Source organism: Macaca thibetana, chromosome 13 (assembly GCF_024542745.1).
Source record: "Macaca thibetana thibetana isolate TM-01 chromosome 13, ASM2454274v1, whole genome shotgun sequence".
Taxonomy (NCBI): Eukaryota; Metazoa; Chordata; class Mammalia; order Primates; family Cercopithecidae; genus Macaca; species Macaca thibetana.
Genome location: NC_065590.1, coordinates 6,273,095 through 6,291,218, shown reverse-complemented (window position 1 = coordinate 6,291,218; position 18,124 = coordinate 6,273,095). Strand labels below are relative to the sequence as shown.

Below are 18,124 nucleotides of genomic sequence, written 5' to 3'. Positions count from 1 at the left end.
TAAATAACAGAGGATCAATATGCCTGATGTTTCCTTTGCCTGAGGTTCCACTATGATGCAGCAGAGCATTGCCAATATATATTTGTCAGCACTTTTCCATTTTAATATCAGAAGTTTCCTTAAAGCCACATGATGAGCAGCATCAAAACAAATCAACACCCCCCCCACCTCCGCCAACCCTGAAAGAAAAGTCACTAAGAAATAAGGCAGAAAGCTTTGTATTATATTGAGATATCCTCAGGGACGCTAGTTAGGATTCTTCTCAGGCCATGTAAGAAATGCAAGGGTGTTTCTGATTTATTAGCAGGCAAGGGATGAAGGTGTTATCTCAGAAATAAGACTTAGGCAATAGTGACAATTTTATTGCTACCTATTCTTAGCTCTTCTTCCAACTGCCTTTTTAAATGTGAAGACATAATTGAAGCATATGATCAAGTGTTTTTACCTGCTGAAGACAACAGGATGGAGGGGGACCCTGTTCCTTATCCTAAATATATGTTGTGATTAATTTTCCCAATTTATAAATCATTTTTTTCGAGGAAAAACTGGGCATCTTTGGGAAATTAATGCATTCTTTTGACATTGAAGGGGCTCTCATTAAATCTCAGAGTTAAAGCAGTTTTAAGAAGTATTTAGCCAGCTCTTGGGACAAGTGGCTACCGTACCACGTTGCATGGAAAATCATCTTGTAATGATGGGTTTATATTCCAGTATCACCCCTCCCTATGTCCTGCTTCCACAACAACTCCCTGTTCCTCAGGAAGCCAGGCCACTCGCTGCTTCTACTCCAAGCTGGTCTCACAGAGACTCAAGGCAAATTTCACAGTCTCATGTAGACCTTCGCCTTAGATGCAATTACAGACACAACTTTCTCTTTACATAGACCACCAATGACCACACCTCCTGCTATCATCAGTCATTCCCAAATCCAAGTTATCATCTCAGAAAGTTAACTCATCTCTCACGTAAAAGAGGAAGAGAAATGGCTTATGGGAAGAAACACAATGGTAGGAAGGACAGAATCACATGCACAGGGGTCATGTCAGGAGCAAACTGAGACAGTCCTGTAGAATATGCTGCAGTTCTACACATTCACTTGCCCTTCCCTCCCAAAGAAAGATGTCATACAACTCTAAGTAAGCAACATATGCTAGAAAGTAATTTTCAGAAACTAGGTAAAATATGTTGAGCTTCGGCCAAGCCATAAAAATGCCAAGACTTAGATTACGTATTTTAAACATAATTTCTTCTTTATATTTCTGCCTCTTTACTCCTCGTGTACCTTTAAATGAGGCAATGAGTCAGTGCCCCTTGGAATTCTGACAGTGAAAGTTTAGAACAAAGAACAGATATGACTTACTGATGGGGTATGGAGAAAGCTGTAGAGCTTAGTATCCCAGTCTCCACCATCTCGATGGCTTGTTTCATTTCCAGCTTCTTGTACAAAGAAACAATGCTTGATTTGGGTAGGTTCTTTCGGATGAGGATTTTCCGTAAGTATCTATGATCAAACTTCTTAAACCTAAAAATGAAAACCAACATTTTTGAAATCTTGAATGTCTGTATGTGTTACGTAAGTATGCATTTCTCTTAAACTACTTACTACTTAACTTTATTCTGAAGAAACATCAGGACAGTGCCGGGTATTCATAGCATTTGAACACATTTTTTTTTAAAATCATAGTATTTATGCATTTTTTAAAATAAAAAAAAAGAATGGCCTACTGGCCTGAATACATTGAAAATCAACTAAACAAAAGGAAGGGACAAGCTGCAATCAGGGCAAAAAGTGTGCATAAGTGAGGAGCGGGGGAGGCCCAGCCCAGCTCAGCTCCAATTGTAAGAGAAGAAATGAGGGGGCTGAAGCTTTTGAACAAGTGTTCCATTCTAATAGCGCATAACAGCGGCAGCTGCACTTACAGTAATACTGGCCTATTCAACCAGAACCCAATAACTTTAAATGGCCCGGTAGTTACAGTAGTTTTGCCCCATTATGCTGCAGATCATTTTGAATCCTACCAATTAAGGGGAAGAAAAAAACCCTACATATGTCCCAATAGCCTGAATGATGGAGACTGTGAATAGGCGAGACTGATGGCCGCTGACTATTGTAAGGAACCTCTGGCCGGCCCATTCGAGCGAGCTGCGCTTTGCATATGGTGCCTTCAGAGTCAGCCATTTGTTTGGAGTTGGAATTTTCAACACTTTCAATCATTTTACATTCAAAGAGTAGTTTGCCCGCCTGCTTTATTTTCCAGAGGGGAACATAGCTTCCCGGGCTGCTGGTTTATTATCTGGCAATTGGTTTCCTGGTCCATGAGCTCTGTCAGCTCAGCCCCTCCAGGGTCAGGGGCTGGCTTCCTGAGCTTTGCTGTCTGAGCTCGGCTCAGACCAGGCCTCCTCTTATTCCGACTGGGTCAATCTTCTGTCTTCTAGTTTTCTGCCCTCATGAGAAGCCATGGCTCCTGTGTATTCTCAGCCCACGGTAATCACCTCCCCAACCATAACACCCTCCCTGACTTTCCTTCACTGAGATCGCCTTGACCTTGTCCTGTTCAACTCCAGAGGCTGCCTTCATCCTTCCCATCCTGGATGCTTGTGTCTCCTGACGTGCCCGGTCCTCCCTGTGTGCCCTCCACTGCCTGACTCGCTCCTGCTTCCCTGTCAGGCTCTCTGACCACTTCTTCTCAATCTCCTTCCGCACTTTCTTTTCCTTGCCTGCGCCCAAGAGTGAGAGCTTCTCAGAGCCCCATCCTCAGTGAGCTGCCAGCTACTCACTCCAGCCGCAACCTTCCTCCTGAACTGGAAACGAAATCCAGTAAAACAATACATTCTGAAAGGTGAGATATGGTGGAGAAGAGGGATTTGGGCATTTAAAAAAAGAATTACCATATTTGAGAATCTTAAAGATCTTCCACCATGGCCTTCCCCACAATGGAGGAATCCCTTGCCAGGATTCCTAAGGAGGCACCAAACTCCCTTTCCAAACTCCTTTTCCAAGCTGGCCATTCCGTGGTAGAGCTGATCTTATCCTTGGGAAGCTTGTCCTTGTTTTTAACGTAAATATTACTTTTCTAATTTCTACTCATTAGCTGTACTAGTTCTCTCTGGAACAACCTACACCGACTTTACCGCGTCTTCCACCTGACAACTCTTTATTTTCCAGGCTTAGCATGCCCTGGAATTTCAACTGCTTCCTGTAGGGGATGGCTCTGGAGCACCTTATCTTCTTGGTCTCCATTCCCTGAATTCTCTCTGGTTTTATGCCCAGCTTCCAATGGAACCTTTAGAAGTTACCCATGCCACCCGTATCCTTTGCCAGGGAGTGAAACCCTCGGCCTCCTTACTTGTCTCTCACTTGGTAGTGACTCCAGTGCCCACACACGTCTTCGATTCCAGCCTTTAAGTGATCCATCAGCTGCCAAACAAACACAAGAAAATGATTGCTGGAGAAACGCGAACTCTGAAAGACACACAGGACAGCTAAGACACCTTAAAAAACAAAGGAGGCTTTAATTTTCTGGAGCATATCTGACTTTCTATCACTGTGTTCGTGTAATAAAACATTTGATGCCTTTCACAGTAATTTCAACTTTGTTTTGTGGTTTAAAGACTCGGTAGATAAGTTTCTTGATAATTCACATAATATGTAATGAAAACCGGGAACCTGGCATTTGTTTTGGATAATACTTTTCTAGAATGATCTAGGAAATGTCTCATTACTGAAATCATTTGGAGGATAATTAATAATAATAAAATATATCATATTTAAGATATTATTAAATAATTGTAATAACTGTTACTTTTAATTTCATTGCAAAAGAAAAGAACACACTGCTATCCCATAATACAATTTCTGAAAATATAATTCTATAAATATTATACTATAACATATAATAACAAAATATCTATATTCCTTATTTTTATATGCTTGTTTGATCTAAGTACTTACATTTCACCACTCAAGCAAATTATATTGCATTTGTTTTATCCAAAATTGTTTATGGAAATTTAGGAAAAAGTGCAGTCTTCAAAATAATTATGAAATTAGTCTCCAAATACTTTAAATTTGAAATTATTGAAGTCTATACTGGCTTCTGAATTTTGTCTTGAAAAACAGATTCAAATATTAAATTAATTATTAAATAATTGATTCACTACTTTCTACCAAAAATTACAACTTTTTTGAGGAAAAGAAAAATAAATGAGAGAAGAATGAAATATCCAAGTGCCATGGACTTAGGCAGATTTTCTAATTTGTCAAAATAATAAATCATTGGAGGCAAAGATAGAGACAAAAATCTATGATCAGTTTAAGGTTGGACATATTTCAAAACAGTCACTACTTATCCTTATCTGTTAATTATTTTCAAATGGCCTTGAAAATTTTTCATTAGGATTTCCTGGAATTTAAATAACCAAATTTCCTATGTCACTTTGACTATGAACTTTAGGGTAGATTTTGGAAGACTTCATCATTCATCAGTTTCTCTAGTATTAAAATGGTGAACTCTCAGGGATAGAAGAAACCTAACATTTTTCAGGTTCAACTATCTCCTCAAAGCTTGAATCTCATGTACAGCAACGATGCCACATGTTCCCAATCACTGGTTAGACACATCCACTTCAGCTTCAGGTGTGCCAATCAGGAAATGATTGTCAGAACGCTCTTTCATTAACTGACTTGAAGTCTCCACCTATAACCCTTCAGACATTAGTTCTCATTTCTATTCCTTGGAGCTATACACAGTGGTATCCCTTCAATGTTGTGCTGAACTTAAACAAACAGGTAGAAACCATGCTCAATGTCATATTCATCTTTGCTAGCCTGGGATGTTTTCACTAAAATCTGCCACTCAGCCATGTTTACAAAAGAAGTAGCACCCTTTGCCCCTCCTATAGTAAGAGTTCAAAAAAGGCAGAGGACCCCATATTTCATTGGAACTGTGACTTTAGAAACAAGCAGGACAATTTTGAATGTTAGTCACTGTGATAGTATTTTGAGGTATCAATTTAGCCAGGCAACTCCCCGGTTATTCAATCAAACAGTACTCTAGATGTTGCTGTAAATGTATTTTGTAGATCTGATTGAAGTCATAATCAGTTGTCTTACGTAAGGGAGATGACCCAGATAATCTGATTCAATCAGTTGAAAGGGCTTAAGAACAGGCCCCAGGCTTCCCTGATGAAGAAAAAAATCCTACTTGTAGACAGTAGCTCTTTTCGATGACCTGTCCCATGGATTCTGGGCTTTCCTAGCCAGTCCCAACAATACTGAAAAACAATTCCTTACAACAAATCTCTTCCTATCTCATCTCTATCTGTATCTCTATCTCTATTTCTATCTCTGTCTCTGTCTCTGTCTCTATCTCTATCTCTGTCCATCCATCCTACTGGCTCTGCTTCTCTGTTGAGCCCTGATGGAAACACCACCAGCTTGGACAAAAAAGAGGAGGAAATGAAAGAAATATGTCAGACCCCCACAATTCTATAAGCAAGAAATAGACTGATAAAGTTACTCAGCTGCAAACTTATGCTACCTTTGTAAACAAAGGAAGTATGATTCAGAGGGTGAAGTTGAGAACTCAGAGGGTGGAACAAAGAGTTGCAAGGGATTAGGGGATTCCCAGCCCTTGAAACCAAACAAAGCTTGCCCAGGAAACATTGAAGTTTGCTTGGTATCGATGACTCCTTTTTTTCTTTCATTATCTCCCCAGCTTTTCGAAAGGCAATAGCCATAACTGTTATTCAACGAGTGTCCTACCATATATTTTAAGAGCAGATAACTTGTTTCTTGAGTTCAACAAATTCATAGATGAAGAGAAACTGAGCCTCAGAATAGATTATACCCAGAGCCTCACTGAGCCCTGCTCTAGATGATGGAGATAATGAGATTTGGGATTTTTGACCTGATAAGATTCAGATGATATTTTGGATTTTGAATTGATGATGCAGTGTATTGAGACTTTTGGGGTGCTAGGATAGAAGGAAGGTATTTTGCATGTGGAACAGATATGAATCTTTGGGACACAGACGGCAGACTGTGGTAGGGAGAACAATGACCTTGCAAAGATATCCATGTCTTAATCCCCAGAACTTGTGAATATGGTAGTTTAGTTTAAAGGAGTATTAAGTGGCAGATGGACTTAAGGTTGCTAATCAGCTGACCTTAAGCTGGAGACAATCTCCTGAATTATCCATGTGGATGCAGTGGGATCATAAAGCTCCTTCAATGTGGAAGAGGGAGGCAGAAGGATCATTGTTGGAGGGATGCAGCCACTGCAGGCTCTGAAGATGGAAGGGGCCATGGGCCAAGGAACGCAGGCAGCCTTTGGAAGCTGTGGGAGGTGAGGAAACAGATTCTCCCCAGGGCCTCCAGAAAGGAGCACAGCCCTGTAACACCTGGATTTTGAACTTCTGACCTCCAGAACTGTAAGACAATAAATCTGCCTTATTTTAATCACTAAGTTTGTGGCAATTTCCTACAGCAGCCATAGGAAACTTATACAGTCAGCCTTGGTAGAGTGGGGGAGGAAAGAGGAAGTCTAGTGACGTGTGCACACGTCTCATGGTAACAAAGGGGAAATGTCTTATTAATCTATTTATTGTGACTATGAGATAACTTACACGAATATGAAGCTCTTCATTGATGGATTCTTTTTTATTGGTTTTTTTAACATCCAGGTACCTGACCAGAGGGCCAATTGTGATTCCCTAGATCAGAAATAGCAAAATAAAAGGGTTCTGCTGTGTTGAACACTGTCACTAGAGAGAGAAAATTTATTAACAAAACCATTAGAATGTCCAATCTATATGTTTTGGTATAGCTATTACAGAATAAATGCTCCAATGTTCACTTCAGGTCTTCGTTCTTTTAAGTACTGCAATAAAAATAGATACATTGTTTGTATTTTAATATAGGAATTTGGTTTCACCCATTAAAATAAACGTTCATTGGTTCATTAAGAGCTAACTCCCACTAAAACAAAAACGTATGCTACCTAGTACTAATTGGAATCTCTTTTTCAGAAATATAGAGTAGCTATTAGTCACCTGTTACTCAGGAATCTTTTTCTTAATATGCTGTATTGATTAAAAGGCAATATATTTCAGAAGTTAAAGGATGGTCACAAACATGATCTAGAAATCTCTGGAAATTTAGTTTGGGTATTGAGTGCAGATCTGAAAATCAGATAAAATGCCTTTATTTGTATTTTACTAATTTACTACGTTGTCCTGAAATAATCTATTTTAAATATAAGGGAAATCTACTCACCTGAATAAATACAGTAAAGTATATAACTACTAGAGTAGCAGTGACGAACATTTTCTTCCTAGGAAAAAGAGACAGAGGAAGCAAAAATGCAAGTGAAAAACTTCCGGCTCCTCGAACACCACTGTAGAAAATGATGCACTGGTCCTTGATGGAGAAGGGGAAAGTCCGAAACTGGTTACTGATATAGAAGAGAGCAAATACGCCTAGAAAGGGGGAAATATGTATTAGAGCAGAGGATCATGAACGAGCAGAGATACAGAGCTAGTGAACTGAGGTTGTGTGTGCGTGCCCTGCAAACAATGCAGCCTAATTCCATCATACATCCATGATTGTCTATCCCAGGTAGAGTATCTTTTATGGCTTTTCACTTTGTTAGTTGTGAGACAGTAGCACTTGAAGTGGGAATCTTCGCTACAGTTTCCTGGCATGTGTTGTGTGTATGTGTCTGCATTAGTGTGTTTAAATTAATAACATCTTGATTTTTCTAATGTAAGGTATATATTTTTCTAATCTATATTCATAATTTTTGTCCTGCCTTTCAAACCTAGTCAAATCAAGGGTATTGTTGAGTGGGTAGGGGGGATAAACGCATTCTTATCATCTCATATTCTCATTAAGTATCCAAAGGAGGCCTGTAATTTAAAAATGAGAGGGGTCCTCTTAGAGACTATGGTCTCTACAATCAAATCCTTTATTGTTGGCTTGTCCCTCTTGAGGTTCATTGCAAACAAGGAAGGAAGTTGGCAAAGGTTAGGGGGTGAGTGGGTGCTTCTTACTGCCAGTGAGCTTCTTAAACAGAAGGTTTAGAGTGGAAGAGCTTGCTGGAAACATAGAGGAGTTTTCTACCACATTGATTTTCATCCCCAAGTGGCTCACATAACCTAGGTACCACCAATGCAGTGGTGCCTGGTGGGAAAGGTCTTTTCACTAAAGCTCTGATAAATCAAAGAAGAGTTTCACTTAGTAGAATAAAACTCTCCACATCCTATGTACTTCTTGTCACACAGACTTGCCAGCAAGCATTCTTTGATAATAGGCGCATGGATAGTGCAAAAGATAAGCAAATTTACTTTTTTAAAAATATTGTTGTGTTTGTCCTCGATCCTCTCCATGCCAGTCATGTGACCTTGAGTGAGGTTCTTAACCATTTCATGTCCTCAGACTCCTCATCTGCTTGATGGGGTAGTCATAGTTTTTCTCTCAGAATGTGAACGTAAGGATTAAATAAATTTAGCATCCATAAATAACGTAAGATGCAGCCTTTTATGTAACAAGCCTTCATGAGTGTGAACTACTATTAGCTGTGATGAGTCAGGGTAGGAAGAGAACAGGCTATGAGGGGGAGAACAGAATTCTAACACCTGGCTTTGTCAATTGCTGTGATGTGGCCAATTTTGTCACTGTTTTGGTGGTTTTTCCATCAATTTCCTCAACTGTAAGAGTATGGGGTTGATCTGGATCATGAAGGATTAACAATGTCGACGTTCCTGCAATATATATCCTCCTCTTCTAGTTAGTTTCTTTTCTTGTTGGCTGGGCTAAAGCTCTGTAATTTTACTTCCCCTGGGCATTCGCTCTCCTCCCCTGTAGATTCCCAGAGTATTAGAACTGAAAGAGAACTAAGAAATTTGTTCAAATCCATCATTCTGTGGTTGAGGAAGATGATTTTGAACAGTTAAATGTCTGTCCAAGATCAAACACTGGTTCGTAATAAGACTAGTGATTTGAGATAATAAACTTGCATCACAGCTTCCTCTATTCTCCCACAAGGAGCTCAAAACATATATATTCAGAGTTACTTATAGATATTTTCATATTTCTCTATTCTTGTTAATCTCCTCTAGAGCCTAAAACCCATCCTAAATGAATTTGGAATTAATTTGTTCAAGATAGGTTCTCAGCCATTTCGCCTAATTTCTCTTTGAGTAATTGGCTTGAAAATATGGATCAAAGTCATTTAACATAACGCTTCAAATATTAGTCGAGTCACTTAAAAATAGACTTGCTTGTAATCAAAAGGCAACACATATATTGTATGTCAGTGCTTAATGTTCTTTTCTGGCTCCTGAAAAATAAATGTACAAGATAAATCATCAACCACTAGTTCTCATTTTAAAAGATTAGTTACATTTTACAGGTGTGATGCCAGTTACACTCTAAAGTTGTTCTTACTAATTAATACAAAGCTCTTTTAAAAATATTCACTTCCTGATTTTTTTGTTTGCTATACATCACGCATTCATGCACTCAACCCTCAAATAAAACCACCTATACTGTTTAGGGGGATATTTTCTATCACTATTTGTCTTCCATGGAATACAATTTGTGAGATCTCACTTATCCTATAGTGAAAGTGTAAATAAATGCCCACAGTTTATAATCCATATCTGATGTAAGGTGCGAGAGGATACAAATCTGCAAAGAAGTGAAGAGCAAGGGATATGTTGGTCTTAGAAACCAAAAACATTGGTGCAACTCCAAATAAAAGTAACACACATGTATTTTCCATTGACTGAATTGTATTTAAATAGGTAGTTGTGAAAGTTCTTTCTTCAATTAAATAAAATACTCCTTGCCCCGACCTTGCTTCAGTGCAGAACCTGATCAGCCACTAATTACTTTGAGCTGACTGAGGGAACAAACAGGAAAGATTCCTGCTCACAACCAGGTGCCTAGTCTACCCTAACCGGTAAAACCAGTGAGCATCTACTCAGTCCTCTAGTTTTTACATTGCAGAAGGGAATCAAAGAACTGAAATGCAGCAGGACCAGAGACTCTGGGGTCCGGCTGTCTCTTACTGATGGCTCTCCAGATTTGGCAGAAGGCCAGGGTGAAGCAGACGAAGGCCCAGTTCCACTCATGATTCTTGCCCACGGTGGACACGCCCATGAAGATGAAGATCAAGGTCTCGCTGACACTGCTCAGCATCTTCATGAAGTACTTGATGGTCGTGTATGACGTCTGGGACACGTTTTCTTCCACGTACTTTTTCATTGTTACCGCGCAGGCTGTGATTCTATAAAAGGAGCAGAGTCGAGTCTCAGAGAAAATCTATGAGGTTTTCCCCCTCCACAAAACGCCCTCCCCACAGGCGACGCCACAGATGCATGAAGCCCTTGTTGATGCAGGAATATCTCCCTTATTCCCTTCTGTGGCTGCAGATTGTCCACAGATCGTCTTTCTCCCTCTTTTCCCTCCCTAAGGGATCTTTACAAGGTAAAGCCAAATGTGGTGGGAAGGTGGGCGTGGCACGGTGAAATAAAAGGACACGTAATTCCCATGGGCACACCCAATGCGGAATGCTTCTCTCTTGCCCTCTTCATGAAGAGTTTTCAGTCCCAACTCACACTCTACTTTACTCTGCCTTAAACCAAAATAACAGAATAATTCAGCAAGGTTCTCATTTCCTCCAACCCAACCATAAATGATCAAAACTTCTAAAGCAATGCAAGGTTCTCTTTCATTGGCTTTATTTCAAATATTTCTGCTCGAGAGCCATTAAGCAAGTATGGGAAAAAGAAAAAAGCTTGCCTTGTCTTAGAAGTTTTGGTCATTTTCCAGGTGGGAAAGTGACAGACGCCTGGAGTTTACACTATCACATTTAATTGAAAGAGGTATTTCTCTACAATAAAATTAAATGTATCAGCCTGAATAGCTGGAAAGAAAGATAATGCCATAGAGAAAACAACATGACCAGATATAATAAGCCATGCTGAGAAGCCTCATTCAAAGATAAACATCTCAAGGATACAAGGACATAAGGATACACATTTCAAAAATATTTTCATTAGAGCCAAGAAATGTAGATTTCTAGTCTGATCCCACCTGCCTAGTTTCATCCCACAATGAAGAGCCATGGCTGCATGATGTGGTTGGAGGGGCACAGAGGAAGGCAGAGCCCAGGAACGGCAGTCCTTCAGGCATGCCTCTTTTCAACTTTAAAATTAACTTTTCCACTTTGGGAGGCCAAGGTGAGTGGATCACAAAGTCGGAGATCAAGACCATCCTGGCTAACACAGTGAAACCCCGTCTCCACTAAAAATACAAAAACATTAGCCGGGCATGGTGGCGGGCACCTGTAGTCCCAGCTACTCAGGAGGTTGAGGCAGGAGAATGGCGTGAACCCGGGAGGCGGAACTCGCAGTGAGCAGAGATCGCGCCACTGCACTCCAGCCTAGGTGACAGAGAGAGACTCCGTCTCAAAACAAAAACAAAAACAAAAAAACACTTTTCAAGGAAAAAACACACTACTGAGATGAGAATAAGTTTCCCCAGATCTTCTCTGTACCAGCTTTCCTGAGCCTTCTAAATTGAAGTGATAATTGCTATGCTTTCTTCAGACAAATCACAAGAAGACAACGACGAAGGCAAACATTGGGGAGAATGTTCGTTTGACAAAGAACCTGAATCAGGTTTTATAAAAGTTTAGAAGCGCCTAAATCCTGCAACACCTGGGAGGGTTAGCGTCATTAGTCAAGTCTTTCCCAGCTGCCCGGTTCACCTGATGGGGTCCTAAACTTTCTTTCTATTACTATGTGACTTGATCCTTGGTTTGTACTCACGCCAGGATGCCCGAGAGATAGAGGGTTTCAGCAGCTAAGTAAGACAAATAGCTGAACATGAAGACGATGAGTGGCTCAATTGCAGAGATATTCTGAGTGAAGCGTGTGATAAACGCAGAGATAAATCCAAAAACGACGCCAAACAATACCCCTCCAAGCCCCACAATGACGAATCGGGCACATCCAGCCAAAATGTCGACAGGTTCTATGTCTTCAAATTTATGCATCTTTGTAAAGGCAATTAACATATTGTATAAGACCTAGACAAAAAGGAGAGAAAATAAATATGAATTATGAACAGAAACTAGGAATACTTTGCATGCAGATTCTCAGCTTTGTGTCTAGTTGAGTAATACACAAAAATAAATTACACAACAAAAAATACTAAGATGACTGCCTTTTAACTGTATTCCCAATAATTTAGATGTATTCGGTTTCACTGAATAAAAAGTGTAATACTCACAACTTGCAATCACTGAGCCCCTACTACATGCTGGTCTCTTTGCTAAGCTTTCAGTGGCAGTTAATTTATTGCCTCTAAACTCCAAATGTACCGTTCCGTTTGTGTTCTATAATAGACAGTGGAATTCCTTTAAGCATTTTTTTCTTTAAAGTGAGCACCTAGTTAAGCTCTGTCCGTAGAGGGCCTGGAAAGGACATTCAGGGCCGGGCGCGGTGGCTCACACCTGTAATCCCAACACTTTGAGAGGCCGAAGCGGGCAGATCACGAGGTCAGGATATCGAGACCATCCTGGCTAACACAGTGAACCCCCGTCTCTACTGAAAATACAAAAAAATTAGCCGGGCGAGGTGGCGGCGCCTGTAGTCCCAGCTACTCGGGAGGCTGAGGCAGGAGAATGGCGTGAACCCGGGAGGCGGAGCTTGCAGTGAGCCGAGATCGCGCCACTGCACTCCAGCCTGGGCGACAGGGCGAGACTCCGTCTCAAAAAATAAAAAAAAAAGAAAGAAAGGACATTCAGGTGCAGGCGGAAGGGCCTTCCTGCAGTTTTTCTGGGGCCTGTGGGGAGAGTCAGCCATGTGGGTGTGAGGAACTCCAGCGGATCCTGCCTGAGCCACAGGTCCTGAAAGTGATCCCTCTGCAACCCTACAGCTTCGGCCTGGCCATAACCTGTCTGCAAAAAACCCCGGCATAGCCCATGTGCAACATGTCTGTGGCCCAGCGCTCCCAGCAGCCCACGCTCTGAGAGCCTTCTCCCCCTCCCGGATGCAGCCTGCTCTTTTGAAGATTCTCTGCCATCTTCCAAGCGCAGGCTCCCACTGCAGCCCCGCACAGGGATTGCTGACTGATGTCTGGCCCTGCCTGCCTTCCAGAGGGTGGTCGATTGCTTGCTCAGCAACTCCAGACCAGCTCCAGTCTGGCTAAAGCAGCCAACTTCTCTGCTACCCAGTGGCCAGTCCACACCTTTTCCAGTAAGAGGTGAACCCCTCCCAAGCGTGTCCTTCCTTGGGTGCCCTCCCTCAGCCCTAGGGTACATAGAGAGTTTCCTTATATCTTATAGTTATGCCTTTATTATAGTTAATACATTTTATAATGCATTCACATTTTTTATTTAACCTATCATGTGGTGTATCTTACCTGATTGCACCTAGACTGTTATTCCCTCCATACACATCATTTCATCAAATCCCCCAAACGACTCTAGCCTATGTGACACACTCTCTGAATTTTCCCATTATTTCTCTATTTATTTCAACGTTATTTTGAAGCTGCAGGGATCTACTTATCACTGTTTCATGCCTCTCCACAGCCCAGAACTATGATCTAGCTCCTGCAAAGCGGCAGCAGGTGTACAGGTAATGAGACACAGAGAAGAGCTGAACGAAGATCTCTGCAGAAATGAAGACCTTTGGGAATATCAGCCCCTGAAGAGTCCTGCGAAACCACAGTACATGCCTCTGAGCCTCTATCTACGCCAGGAAAATTGCAAAAAATCAGAGCAGAGGGCAGAAGCTAAAACTCAAGGAAATCGTGGCCATGATGGTATTCTGCGTGCTTCAGAGGCACAGATGGACTGCATGGACCTTCTAGAACTGAAGATGCCCCCTCACCTTCACAGTCGGCTCTCATGTCCCCTCTGGCTGTGGACCCCCATGCTGCACCTTGCCAGACTCGCCCAGGCCTTCTGCTTGACTCTGATCTTTCCAAGATGGGAATCATCTTCCTTACAGGGACACTCGGTGTCACCACTGATATCCAGTGTGGCCTGACAGCCTTTGGGTTCTGGCTTTGGGTTCTGGCTTTGGCTTCATCCTCAGGACTCACCAGAACCGCACACTGCATTGTGTAAACACTGACCCCTTGCTGTGGTCTGCAGCCTACAGGAATTCATTCCTCCTCCAGCCCCTTTCCTAGTCCTGGCCACTCCAGGTCATCTGTAAGCCCGACCTCTACTGATTCCCTCTAATATCACCTTCATGATAAAAGATTGTTGTTTTTGGCCAGGGGTGGTGGCTCATGCCTGTAATCCCAGCACTTTGGGAGGCCAAGACATGTGAATCACCTGAGGTCAGAAGTTCGAGACTAGCCTTGCCAACATGGTGAAAACCCATCTCTACTAAAAATACAAAAAATTAGGCAGGACACCGTGGCTCACACCTGTAATCCTAGCACTTTTTGGGGCCAAGGCGGGCAGATTGCCTGAGCTCAGGAGTTCGAGACCAACCTGGGCAACACAGTGAAACCCCATCTCTACTGAAATACAAAAAATTAGCCAGGCATGGCAGTGTGCTTCTTCTGGTGTCTGCCAGCAGTCCTCACTGTTCCTAGGTTTGTGAGTGCATCACTCCAGTCCCTGCCTGCATCTTCACCTGCTCTTCTCTGTGTGTCTCCTCTGTGTCATATCACCTTCTTATAAGGACACCAGGCATTGGATTAGGGTCCACCGTAGTCCAGTGTGAGCTCACCTTCAGTAAGGATAACTGTAAAGACACTGTTTCCAATTAGGGTCCCATCCTGAGGTTCCAGGTGGGCATGGATCTTTGAGGGGACACTATTTCACCCAGTGCAGCTTTTATAAACAAAATGACCATGCTGTGAAATTAACTTGTATTACAGACTAGAAGTTTTTGTTATAAATCTCTCAGAGCACAGATAATTTTATTTTGAATTTTACAAGGTCTTAAACTGTGGCTTATTCCCCAAATGGTTCAATCACGTTTCTTAAGAGAGCCTAGGATGCAGGGATTGAGTGTATGGATTAGTGCTCACTGCTCAATGTAGTAAGTAACCAGTAGCCAATAAGCACGGTTAGATAAGGGAATGTGGGCAGAAGGTTATAATAGGCTTGCCGTCTTCCCTCAAAGATAAGTTTCTAGTGTATTTTCTGGGAGGAGAGGAAGCTGAGGAAGATGAAGAATCAGAAAGCTTGGTGCCAATGGGTCCAAGCAAGTATACACACAGCATACAGACACACACACAATAGACACACACATACAACAGACACACAACAGACACACAAGCAACAGACACATGCAACAAACACACAGACACACACACATAGCATGGCCATTGTGATTTTCTGATATTAGGAAAGGAATTACTTAAAAAGAGAAAGACTTGCAGAAATCTTAAACTGAATTTGGTTAAGAATATACATGATAAAGTGTAGAAATGTCCAGAAAACAAAAAAAAAAAAAAAAAGGAAAAGCCCCACAAATGTCCCACAATCCCTCCTAGAGAAAACTACTACAGATATGTATTTTCTAATTCTATCTGTCTGTCTATCTATCTATCTGTCTATCTGCCTATCTATCTATCTATCTATCTATCTATCTATCTATCATCTATCCATCTGCTGTCTATCATCCACCTCTCTATCTGGGGCAGTCGGAGCCCCTCAGATCTCTAACTGCAGGGATTCCCATCTGCCATTCTCAGCTAAGGCCGGAGCTTAGCAGGGACACTGAGATAGGCCCCTTTCTGGAAGGAAAAGGACTCCTTGGATATGTGTTTTAGTCTGCGGTTCCTGATGAGCTTGATAAAGTCTCTAAGAAATGCAGTAAAAACAGTCCCATCCAGCTTCTGTCCCTCCCTCTCTCCTTCCCCTGGAATCACTCTGCACTGTGACCTGAGGGCTCTCCCATCCCCCTGGGCTTCTTCCCCATTTTCCCTCACAGAAGTTTCTCTAGTAAAACTCCTATACGTTTAATGCACTCTGAGTGTCTAATCCATGACGGACCTGGACAACATCTATCGGTCTGTTTGTGTATCAATCATACTTTACAAAACTGTTAAAATCCTGGTCTATTTTATTTAAACAAACTGAAGCCATGCTTTAAGAAAACCTGGGCTGAGTATTTGAAACAAAATGTGACTTATGATTTTGAATGAATCCAAAAGAATCTTAGTGGTTGTGTCTCGACTCAGTGAGTTTGTTTAGTCCAACTTCACTTTCTGCCACATATGGGTCTTAGAAGGCCTGGGTATTGCACTGTTGGAGTTGAGCTCACACTGAAAGGAGTGAAGCCACAATGAGGAGTCACACACTCCCCACAATCCCAGACAAGGAAAATCTGAATGAGGTTAAGTGGAACCTGACTGTTTATTTGACTCTCAAATCCAAAGGAAACTCAGAGAACATGACCGAGACTCAAAGATTTGAATATTGTTGCCATAAACTAAAATTCTTTTACATAGCTTGTTAGATTATTAGTAGCTACCCAGACTGTTCCAATGGCCTGGGAAAGGCAATTGGACCAGCCTTGTCTTTGGACACCAGTGTGCCCTGCCAGGAAGATGCCATGGCAGTTTCAGAAGCTAAAGTAGTACATATAATTAAGAAGACTGCATTTACAATCACAATCCTTACTACTGCACGAAAAACAGTTCTTACCTTTCAAATTACCAGGCTCTGGGTAACATTATAGTTGCAAAAGATTTTCTTTGGGTTCATTTCAAGTCACAATAATGTGTGTGTATCTTTTATACACTGAAGGGAAAAGCTCAGCCAATGCTAAATCTCAAACATGTCCACAGCCCCATGGAGAACAAGGTTAGATTTTCCCTCTTCACTCATTGTCTCAGCAAACGATCCTTTTGTGTTACCTTTAACACAAGATTCTCCAAGCCTTCCAACATTATAATAGTGATGGTCCTGTAGCTGATGCCACTGTAAAAGTTTGCAAAGCCATTTTAACATGCAGAGACTCACACAATGACTAAAAACATTAGTCCTTCGACCAGGGCTCAGCAGAGGGGAAGAGTCAATCCCAAATGTGCTGACATTTTTTTTTTCTTGTTAACTTTATTGAGGGAAGACTTACATATGATAAACTGCATCTAAAATGAATGAATACTGGACATTGTGGACACCCATAAAGCCATCGCCATAGTCAAGATATAGAACAATTCCATGAACCCTGAAAAGTTCCTCATTCATTTGAAGTCCATCCTTCTCTCTGACCCTGCCCCAGGAAATCTCTAATTTATTATTGTCATAGTAGATTAATTTACATTTTATATAAGTTGAATAACAAATTATGAACCCTTTTTTTCTGGCTTATTTAACTCAGCATGATGTTTTTGAGAGTTACCCAAGTTGTTGCAGATATTAGTGGTCCCTTCCTTTTTATACCTGAGTAGTATTCTATTATCTGGTTATGGCATATTTTCTTCATTTATTTACCTATTTACCTGTTAATGAATACTTGTCCACTCCCCACCCCCAAGTTTTTGGCTGTTTGAATGTTGCTACTATGAACATTCATGTACAAGCCTTTTTTGTAGACCTATGTTGTCATTTCTCTTGCATATGTACCTAGGAGTACAATGGCTAGGTAGTATGGTAGACATGTGAAAGTTTTAAGAAACTGCCAAATTGTTTTCAAAGTCATAATATCAGGCCAGACATGGTGGCTCATGCCTGTAATCCCAGAACTTTGGGAGGCTGAGGCGCTGAGGCAGGTGGATCACTTGAAGCCAGGAGTTCAAGACCAGCCTGGCTAACATGGTGAAACTTGTCTCTACTAAAAATACAAAAATCAGCTGGGTGTGATGGCATGTGCCTGTAATTCCAGCTACTCAGGAGGCTGAGACCCGACAATCCCTTGAATCTGGGAGAAGGATATTGCAGTGAGCAGGTGAGCAGAGATCATGCTACTGCACTCCAGCCTGGGCAACATGGTGAGACTCTCTCTCAAAATTAGAAAGAATAAAAACAAAGTCATCATATCATTTTATATACCCACCTGTGGAGCCTAAAGCAACCTCATCTTAGATGCTAATCCACCATGTTGCCTCTAAGATTTCTGTTTTATCCACTGTTCT

At 41.5% G+C, this 18,124-nt stretch overlaps 1 protein-coding gene across 1 annotated transcript in view; it reads right to left on the bottom strand.

Moving 5' to 3' along the window:
* The window catches only part of SLC9A4 (solute carrier family 9 member A4), a 61,069-nt gene that overhangs the window by 19,772 nt on the left and 23,173 nt on the right, over nucleotides 1-18,124 (bottom strand). The window contains exons 3-8 of the mRNA XM_050754257.1: nucleotides 11,839-12,098; nucleotides 10,075-10,292; nucleotides 7,277-7,479; nucleotides 6,628-6,714; nucleotides 3,348-3,418; nucleotides 1,361-1,522 (exon numbers count right to left, since the gene is read on the bottom strand). Coding sequence (XP_050610214.1) covers nucleotides 1,361-1,522; nucleotides 3,348-3,418; nucleotides 6,628-6,714; nucleotides 7,277-7,479; nucleotides 10,075-10,292; nucleotides 11,839-12,098 — 1,001 coding nt within the window. The remainder of the gene's footprint in view (nucleotides 1-1,360; nucleotides 1,523-3,347; nucleotides 3,419-6,627; nucleotides 6,715-7,276; nucleotides 7,480-10,074; nucleotides 10,293-11,838; nucleotides 12,099-18,124) is intronic.